Raw genomic sequence first — 10,674 nt, forward strand, 5'->3', positions numbered from 1 at the left:
TACAAGGGCAGTTGCCCTTGGCCCAGCTCCCTATCTGTGACCAGCCAGGTGATTCTGTAACCTGGGCTTCCCTCTGTAGCCAACTCCAAATCTGACAATTCCAGAAGACTGCTCCCTCTCTCACACGCCCACATATTGTGACTCTTTGACAGTCTTCTTTTTGCCTGGTCCCCCAGAACAATTGGGTTGTCACCAATAACGTATTACTTACACTACTGTATTTTTAATAAGAATCTCACATCCTACTTTCTTTAAATTCCCATTTTTCCAACAGTTTAACATCTCCAACTTTGTAATCTCACAACTCAAACTTTCAACTTTTTTTTTCTAATTCTGTTTATATTGCAAAATGCCCCTCCTCAAAACTTCAACATTTGTGAGACCATACACAACTACTAAAAGGGGCTGAATTACAAATCATTTGTTCCATAGGCTTAAGCACTGCAGTCCCAGTTCCAATTAATTTCCATGCCATTACACAGTACCTTTAGAGTTATGAACACTGATTGAAAATGCAAAAACTTTTGAATTATTATAAGTGGCTCAAAGTGTAAAGATAGGGGAAATTCTGAAATAGTGTGCAATGAAAACCAACCCAGAAACTCAAATTGAGGATGTAAAGCATGAGGGCTGGGCTTAATGGAATCTACACAGAACAGTAAATGAAATTCTCTAAATATATTGCATCTGCAGAGCGATTTTTTAAGAGTCACATGCTTTGCTTCATGAGCCACAGAACCATCACCAAGCAGTAAAATTTTTGCATGTCTCATCCACTCTTTAAGCATTCTGGAACAGAGGGTGAAAGACCCCACACACTCTAATTGCCTATAAATTACCCTTCACATCAAATGCAATAATCTTCTGTTGCTCTCCACTTTAGGGGATTAGCAACAAGTTTCAGGAGGAAGACTGAGTACTCCTAAACAAATGAAGTACTACTTCCCCCAAATTGTCCACATATTTTGCTTCTGAATTGAAAGAACAGAGCTACATAAAAGTCTGAATTGACCACGAAGCAATAGCTGTGCACATTTCAGTGAATGGCACAATATATAGGCAAGCAGCAGTGGCTGCCCTTCCTTTAGTGGAATGGAATCTAAGTCCTCTTGGACAACGCTAACTGAGCCAGACCAGGTAACTTCTGAACTGAAATGGCCTATCCTTTCAACTTCTTGCCAAACACCAAAAAAACTACTGCAAACTTCTTAGTGTAGAGAATATACAAAGCTAGCCCCCTAGCAGGGGTACAAATAGCAGTGAAGACGGTAAGGGACTGATTAGCCAAGAAAAGACACACCTGAAGCCTGTGCATATGTACCCAGGTATATAACCTACATGGCTCTATAGTTGCCCAAGCAGTGCCTCCCCATCTGTACTGCTCTTTTTAGCAATGTAGCAACTTGCTGTCTGCCCACTGCAGGAGCCTTCTCTGGCAGCAGAGAAAGACTCCAGCAGTGGGGAAAGGCTCTGCCAGCTCCCCGCTGCTGGAGTCTTTCCCCACTGTCTTCCTCTTGGCAAAGCCTTTAACTGATATGTGTAGCTTCACACTACAATGTGGACGCAGCCTGTTTTTCACTGTGGCATGTAGCTACACATACCCTATGTGCTGCCACAACTGATGTGCAGTATAGAGATAGCCTTAGATTTACAAAGAGATTTCGTCCCATTCAAGTAATAGAGTGCTTTTGACATCCAGTGTATGTACTCTGAATTGTGAAAACAAGATCAACATCCAAATGACTCCATCTGGCAAAGAGTGAGGTTGCTACTGAATTTCTGGGGGACCTTTCATCATGGTCTGACCCCTCTGACTCAAGTTACTGGCTAGGGTGGTGCTCTTACGTGCCAGATATGTCATCAGTGGAGTTGAATTGTACAAGGCACTACTACATACATCATTCCAACAACCAGGAAATGAACTCAAGCTTTCTCTTGGCAGCCAAATACTAAATTGCCAAAGATGAATGCATTTCAGTGATGCGCAAAATGATTTATTTGAACTTATTCTGCAAAAGATCTGATGGGAGGAAAAACACTAAATGTAACATTAACATTTTGGTACATCTCAGCTGAGTCCAACTACAATTTTTAGAAGGAAAAAGTTACCTAGAGATTTTTGTGCTACGAACAATACTGTAATCATTAGCAGCCCATCAGACTAGATAAACAACTGGATATTATATTAACATTTTAAGAATGCTGCTTTCAGGTCTCTACCATTTCCAAATGTATAGTGTCTCTGGCGTTCGCTATGTTTGTATAAGAATGGATTGCAATGACTTCCTTTAATGCTCTTTTCATCTACAGTATTAAATAAATAACGATCAATGTGTAACAAAACAATGGACTTGTGATTCTCCCTTCTCCCCAGCCCCCAAATTCATCTGAGATTTTGATGTCACAAATGAAAAATGCTTTTGTAATTAAATACTCAAGTCTTCAAACATCACAATATTACCTCTCCTTTATATTCCACTGCTTTAATTCCTGCATACACTGGCACAAAACTGCTGGCTAGGAGGACCTAGAGAAGAGAAAAGAAAAAAGAAGGTGTCAGTAAGATGAATCTGAAAATATTAATATTTCTTTGTGTGTGTCATTTAATCTTTACCAGTTAATACAGTAATCATTATTCAACATGTTAGTTCCACTTCAAAATAACCATTTAAAAACATATTCATCTCAATATCTGCTATGTACTGTATGTCAAAATGTGATTAAGAATTCAGGACTGTTATTTTAGTTAAGTTACAAATGGCAATCTCAGAGAGTGCACATGGTACAAATCAATTATTCTGTCATTGATTTAATAATGTTTGGTTTAGAAGAATCAGAACTAATTTTAGATTTACTTTATTCTTTCATGTTGCTGCAAAATCACAATTTCTTAATATAGATTTAAATCTAAATATATGTAGATTGTAAACAAACTGTGTTATTCATGGTTATATACTGAAAAGTGAAGCTACAACTGGCGAAAGACAGGCATTTAGCAGATACTTTGGCACAGTGTTTTTCTTTCTAATACATCATTTTTTTCTGAATAATAATGCAGTATGATAGGAATTGCACTTTTATAAATGATAGCCTTAAAATTCACATATGTATACCATCCATCTAAATGAATACTTTTTCTTTTATTTTTGTGTGCTGGGCTATCACAGAATGACAGCGACAAGTTACTATTTGGACTTACATTAGTTCATACTAAATAACCGGGTGGATTTTGGCTCTCATAAAAGTGATACACAAAGATTACACTCATATGTGCACATACAACTCAATTTAAAAAGCAGCCAAAAAATAATACCTTTGTATTCCATTAAGCAATTCTTTGTAATTATTGATGTTTTACCATTACAACCCTTTTCACTGCTAACAGTGGTTACAATCATCAGGGCCAAGTGTTATGGACACATCAAGCATATAACTTGTCAAAAACGACAAGAGCAGAGCAGTTCCCAAGGCAACAGTCTGTAGTTTTCTAGCTTAGAGCAATACACTGCAATGCAGCACACACCTAGAGAACTGACTCTACACTTTTCAGCATTGGCTATTGTAATAGAGAACATGCATTCACTGCAGATTGCTGTTCACCTGTCTTCTGTCCAGAACAAAGGACATAACTATTCTACTCTATTCTATACAGGTTTTTATACTGCACTCATCACCATAGTATCTGAGTTCCTTCCAGTAGTGCACTAAGCAATGTAACTACACAATTGTCACGTTCAGGTCTCTCATCCGCTCTTAAGGGGTAGAAACAAGTGCAGTGGAGTGTCTTGTTTTGGTAGGTTTTTTTTTTTTTAATATACCTGTTGCTATGTGTTTATATTAGAGAAGGCAAAATAAAAGAAATGTGCCTTGCACTTGCAGCAGAAAGTGAAGTCTGTGATGTTCCTTAGTCTTCATTCCACAGTCCCAGACTGCAACTGCCACCCAAGAAAGTTCTACTTCCTGCACAGACGAGCTTCACTCTTACTGTCAAGAGTTACATTATGTCATAGGAATGGAGCTGTTGACCATGATCTTTTTGCTATCCCAGGCCCAGACCATGGAGTGCTTTGAGGAGAAGGACTGAAACCCTGAACCTGACACAAAATTCTATGAGAAGCCAGTGAAGAGAGTGGAGGACAGGTCTGATATGCTCACTGTAGGCTGTGTTGCTGAGAAGATGCCCTGTACCGTTTTGTACTAGTTGTACTAGTTTCCTAAGTGCTGAAGGCTTCATATCCAACTATACTGCATTGCTGTAGTCTAGCTGAGAGATGAGGAAGGCATCAATAACTGAGACCAGCTGTTTGCCCACCAGAATAATGGAGTCTCCTAGCCAACCAGAAGTGACAGAAAGCATTACTTATGTCTGTTGGTATGTGAGAGCTCAGAGTCACTGAGGAATCCAAGAGTACTCCTGGACTACAGACTGAATTGACCAACTGTGGATATGAACCTTCAACCAAAGGAGACTGTACACTGGCAGCAAACTCTTCAAAATATTTTCCTTTACCCATCTGCACCATCTCTTTCATGCTCAGATTCAGTTTCAGACAGCTGAAGTTCTCTGCTTTCTTCTTCAACAAAAATAGCCCACCAATTTTGAATATTGCCAGATTTAGCAAGATTTTCAAAACTGGCACTTAAATTCATATTTCGAGATCTAAACAAGTAGCTGGATTTTTAAGTGCTGAACATCCAGCAGCTCCAATTGACTCTAACAGATGCTCAGGAAGACAGGGAAAGAAGGAACCCTCCCAAACATGCCACTGGTTGGCCCATCCACCCCCTATAGATTTTGAATAAATGTTTTCCAAATATTGCCTAAAATATAGAAGATTGCATCCAATATTTTAAGAGGTTTTGGGGAAGAACCCCTTCCCCAGCTACCCCAAGAATCCTCATTCCTATTTGTTTTCAGATCAGCACACATTCACAATCATGACCAAGTCTACATGATGGCATTTAGAAGAAAATGTTGGAAAGCACCAGAGATGTGGCCCTCTGAGCTCGACATACTGTACACATGCATTTTTTTTTTTTTTGTGGTGTATAGGCCTGTTTGAACACAAGAATTTCCTTTAGATATGCCCTTCTCTTCCTCTTATTCTGCCCTGTTACCATGAGATGATACAATGCTACACTGACATCAAGATCTATGAAGGCAGTGACTAAACATAGTGAACTCCCTCTAGTATCCTGATCTACCTTCAACACTGGTAACCATATGTTCTCTTTTTTTTAAGTGGGTTCCAGTGAATAAGAGAAAATCGTGAAACAAATATTTAAGAAGAAAGCAAAGGGACATACATACGTTTAAGGAATTCTTTTTAGCAAAATTTACAGAAACACAGGGCCAAATTCAATAGTAAAAGCCTAAGTGAACACAGAGTTAAAGTTGCTTGGTGGCATGTTGTGCCCTAGCATAATGCTGAGTTGAGCAAAACGCAGACTTCTGAAAATCAGGAAATGCAGTTAAAGTTTCCCAGGCAAACTTAACTCTGCCCTCTTTCAGCAGTGTCCTAATATACCCCATTAACACACAAACCTTTACTCTGCCAACTCCACAGGAGTTCTTCACCTCCTTTTAAGCCCTTCACTCATCCACAGGATTCCATCTATCACTATTAAAGGACAAAAAGGAAAAATAAAAGGTTGCCCACACCACTTTCCCTCCATCCTCTTTGAGCATATTACCTCAATATGCACATAACACATCCTCATACTAGTCCTTGGCACTATTATATATAGGAGGTTCCAGATTCTGGGGTACACTCGCAAACTTAGCCAACACCCTAGAAAGAATCCACGTGTGCAATTTACAACGCCTTTTACAATTCCTTTATACTTACTCACAGGATACATTTTCACTATTACAATCCTCTCATATTCCTCTCACTGCTGACAATATCTTTTGTAATAAAAGCCTTATGCCCTGCTATTGACATAATCTACCTAATTCTGTATGGAAATGAGATTTAGTGCATCCTGAAGGTACATATGCACCTCTTCTCTTTTCTCAGACATAAGAGGGTGCAAAACATAGATCTTCTCATATCACAATCACTACTCTGTCACATCCCTCAAAGTAATCCACAGATCTCGTAAACACACCTCACTACTGCCTCTAGAGTTCAGTACAGCTACGTTGGACAGACTACACACTTCACCCAGAGTGCATGCACATAATAAATGCTTAGACTGCTCTTGTATCCCAGCTCACCACTGACAATATCCTTTGTAGTAAGACCCTTGTCCTGCTAATTATATAACACAGATAATTCTACACTGAAATGATACATACTGGATCCTGAAGGTACACATGCAGATCTTTCCTTTTTCATCCTATTTTCTCCTTGGAAGGCCATGTTTCTTCATGCAGCAGCAAACTTTTGCCGTGCGTCACCCTGGATTTTCTGTTTCCAGGCTGGGGAGGGGGAGCTGGTACGAATTCACTCTGCCGCCAATAATAGTCTGCATTCTAATCCAAAAGTTTGTTAATTGTGGTCCTTATTTTGTTCCACTCCTGGAAGGTGATGAATGAAAATTAGGGCTGTCAAATGATTAAAAAAATTAATTGCAATTAAACACGTGATTAAAAAAAAATAATTCCAATTAATCACGCTGTTAAACAATAATAGAATACCATTTATTTAAATATTTTGGATGTTTTCTACATTTCCAAATATATTGATTTCAATTATAACACAGAATACAAAGTATACGCTGCTCACTTTACATTTATTTTTTATTACAAATATTTGCACTGTAAAAAACAATAGAAATAGTATTTTTCAATTCACCTAATACAATAGTGCAATCTCTTTATCATGAAAGTTGAACTTACAAATGTAGAATTATGTACAAAAAAATAACTGCATTCAAAAATAAAACAATGTAAAACTTTAGAGCCTACAAGTTCACTCAGTCCTACTTCAGCCAATAGCTCAGACAAAAAGTTTGTTTACATTTACAGGAGATAATGCTGCCTGCTTCTTGTTTACAATGTCACCTAAAAGTGAGAACAAGCGTTCTCATGGCACTGTTGTAGCTGGCGTTGCAAGATATTTACGTGGCAGATATGCTAAACAGTCATATGTCCATTCATGCTTTAACCACCGTTCCAGGGGACATGTGTCCATGCTGATGGCGTGTTCTGCTCGATAACGATCCAAAGCAGTGCGGACCAACGCATGTTCATTTTCATCATCATGAGTCAGATGCCACCAGCAGAAGGTTGGTTTTCTTTTTGGGTGGTTCGGATACTGTAGTTTCTGCATTTGAGTGATCCTCTTTTAAGACTTCTAAAAGCATGCTCCACACCTCGTCCCTCCCAAATTTTGGTCGACACTTATGATTATTAAAACTTGGGTCAAGTGCTGTAGCTATTTTTAGAAATCTCACATTGGTACCTTGCTTTTCATTTTGTCAAATTTGCTGTGAAAGTGTTCTTAAAACGAACATGTGCTTGATGTCCGACGCATGAAGGGGCATATGAATATTTAGCATATCTGGCACGTAAATACCTTGCAACGCCGGCTACAAAAGTACCAAGCGAATGCCTGTTCTCACTTTCAGGTGATATTGTAAACAAAAAGAAGGTAGCAGTATCTCCCATAAATGTAAACAAACTTGTTTGTCTTAGAGATTGGCTGAACAAGAAGTAGGACTGAGTGGACTTGTAGGCTCTGAAGTTTTACACTGAGTGCAGTTATGTAACAAAAAAATCTACGTTTGTAAGTTACACTTTCTCAATAAAGAGATTGCACTACAGTACTTGTATGAGGCGAACTGAAAAATACTATTTCTTTTGTTTATCATTTTTACTGTGCAAATATTTGTAATAAAAATAATATAAAGTGAGCATTGTACACTTTGTATTGTGTTGTAATAGGTATATGAAAACGAAAAAACATCCAAAAATATTTAATAAATTTCAATTGGTATTCTATTGGTTAACAGTGCAATTAACCATGATTAATTTTTTTATCGCAATTAATTTTTTTGAGTCAATGGCATGAGTTAACTGCAATTAATTGACAGCCCTAATGAAAATGTTTTATGGAGCAGGAATTCAAGACAGTGTTTTAGATTTCTGGGTAGAGAGAACTTTCTGAGACCCCCCTGGTAGCTTACTAAACCACTACACTCACCAATGGGCTCTTAAGTCACTGTGATGGGGGTGTACCTCACACAGGCCCTCAAGGGGTTACTGTCGGATCGAGGCTAACAAACATACCTGGCAGTACCTTCTGAGAGACAGCCAGGCTTAATTAATGGTGAAACCCAGCTGGGGAGGGGCTGGGTGGTGATTATAAAGCCAGGAAATTTGTACCAGAAGAGGGCTGCAGGAAGAGAGTCTGCAATCACTCTAGGGGATAGAAGAGTGCAGGGAAGCAGCAAGGAGTCTGAGGGAGTAGACCTTGGCTGTGAGCTGGAACCTAGAGAAGAGGGAGGGCTCCCTTACCAGCCATTGAGGAAGTTGGGGTGAAAGCCCTTGAGGTAAGGGGCATAAAGAACACAGAGCCCAGAGACAGACAGCAAACTGGCTGTCAAGTCACTGGACTACAGTTAGGTTGGATTCTCTGTTAACCCAGATGGGGTGGAGTAAAGCTTGACCTGACTGGAGGGCCAAATTGCGGGAACAGAGACCACTACACTGACAGAGCGACTGTCAGCAAGGGGTACCATATGGGGAAAGAGCTGCTGTACCATGCCTGGCTACAAGAAAGCACTTGAGCAGCAAGTGAACCCCTTCACAATCACCAGGTCCTTTGCATACACTGATGGGACCCTGCCACTTGCCAGGAAAATTACTTTTTTTCCCCATTCTCGTATTTCTGAGAAATTAGAGAGCTTCCCTTGCATGAAACAAAGTCTAAGCCAGTACTGGTAAATATTCCTGAGACATGACTTTAACCCATCATCTCTCAGCTAGATCCAACTTTTTTCTTTTAATTAAAGTAAAATCAATGTTACTTACTACAGTGTGTGTGCGCGCACAAGGCTCCCAATGGTAGATAAGAAAGTGACTATATATGAGAATTCATGAAGGAATGATATATGAGCGTTCCAAAACACTGCAAATTGTGTGCTTGTGTACAGAAAGAAAGCAAAATGTGGAGATTCTCTTCCTTCCCGCAATGGCAATATAATTAATTTACTGTTTCATTCCATTGGCAGACACTTCCTCACCTGCTGGGCCAAGCCTCTCACCTAGGATTCGGAGTGTCACAATTAGCCAGCAGCGGGATCAGGAGAAGACGGACCAAGGCTTTTAAGAAAACCAAGGAGGAGAGGGGCACACTCCATGAAGAGGGACAGCTCCAGAAGTTCCGGGATAAAGAGGACGAACAGGGAGCAGGACCAACTGCTCATGGCCAGAATGATGAATATGTGGGCCAGCAGCATGGTTCAGCTAGCTCTTGTGCTGCTCCACAGCCACTTCATGGCACAGTTCAAGCACCAATCCATGTGCCGGCTGCAATGTCTGTAGTTGACCTGTAATGTCTACATGTATCTTTGCATGACTCAGAATGGCTGGACAGTGGAGTTTGGAGAGAGAGAGAGAGAGAACCTGCCCGACAGATGTACCCCATCTCCGAGAAAGAGGGAGATGGCAGAGCTTGCAGTTTCTTTACCATACAGTAAATATTTTCAGTCAGCCATAAGCCCTCCAATTTCCTGATTTAATGTTCTACCAACACTTATTAATATTAATCATATTGTCACTGTAGCAGTTACTCAGACACTCAGACAACTCAGAGAAATCAACCACTGCTGCTGGACACAAATCTCTGATGCAGTCTTAATCCGCTCTTAATGTAACATATGAAATGCACATCAGGAATAAGAGGCAGATCATTGTCTCCCAAATGAATCACCACAACCTCAAGGTGAGTGGTGGGCAAACTACGGCCCACGGGCCAGATCTGGCCCGCCAGCCACTTTAATCCGGCCCTCGAGCTCCCGCTGGGGAGCGGGTCTGGGGCTTGCTCCACTCTGGAGCTCCAGCAGGGAAGCAGGGTCGGGGGCCGCTCCGTGCGGCTCCCGGAAGCAGCGGCATGTCCCCCCTCTGGCTCTGCTCTGCACGCTGCCCCCGTCCCAAGCGCCGCCCCTGAAGCTCCCATTGGCCAGGAACCACAGCCAATGGGAGCTGCAGGGGTGGCGCCTGCAGACGGAACAGCGTGCAGCAGAGCTGCCTGGCCGCGCCTCCGCATAGGAGTCAGAGGGGGGACGTGTTGCTGCTTCCGAGAGACACTTGAGGTAAGCACCACCTGAGCCTCCACCCTGAGCCACCCCCTCTTGCCCCAACCCCTTGCCCCAGCCCTGATACCCCTCCCGCCCTCCGAACCCCTCGGTCCCAGCCCAGAGCACCCTTCTGCACCCCAAACGCCTCGTCCCCAGTCCCACCCCAGAGTTCACACCCCCAGCTGGAGCCCTCACCTCACCCCCACACACACCCCTCCTCCAGCCCAGAGCCCCCTCCCGCATCCTGAACTCCTCATTTCTGGCCCCACCCCAGAGCCCGTACCCCCAGCCAGAGCCCACACCCCAACCCCAATTTCGTAAGCATTCATGGCCTGCCATACAGTTTCTATACTCAGTTATGGCCCTTGGGCCAAAAAGTTTGCCCACCCCTGCTCTAGGTAGGTGACAACCTGTTAAGCCATCAGT

The 10,674-nt window shown here is 41.6% G+C and overlaps 1 protein-coding gene across 5 annotated transcripts in view; it reads right to left on the bottom strand.

Annotated features, from left to right (window-relative positions):
- LOC112103628 (patatin-like phospholipase domain-containing protein 4) overlaps positions 1–10,674 on the bottom strand; it is a 42,691-nt gene that overhangs the window by 10,752 nt on the left and 21,265 nt on the right. For all 5 annotated transcript variants that reach the window (XM_024195499.3, XM_024195498.3, XM_024195497.3 and 2 more), the window contains one exon: positions 2,462–2,527. In XM_024195499.3, coding sequence (XP_024051267.1) covers positions 2,462–2,527 — 66 coding nt within the window. The remainder of the gene's footprint in view (positions 1–2,461; positions 2,528–10,674) is intronic.

Source organism: Terrapene carolina, unplaced genomic scaffold (assembly GCF_002925995.2).
Source record: "Terrapene carolina triunguis isolate 2854851 unplaced genomic scaffold, T_m_triunguis-2.0 Scaffold22, whole genome shotgun sequence".
Classification (NCBI taxonomy): Eukaryota; Metazoa; Chordata; order Testudines; family Emydidae; genus Terrapene; species Terrapene triunguis.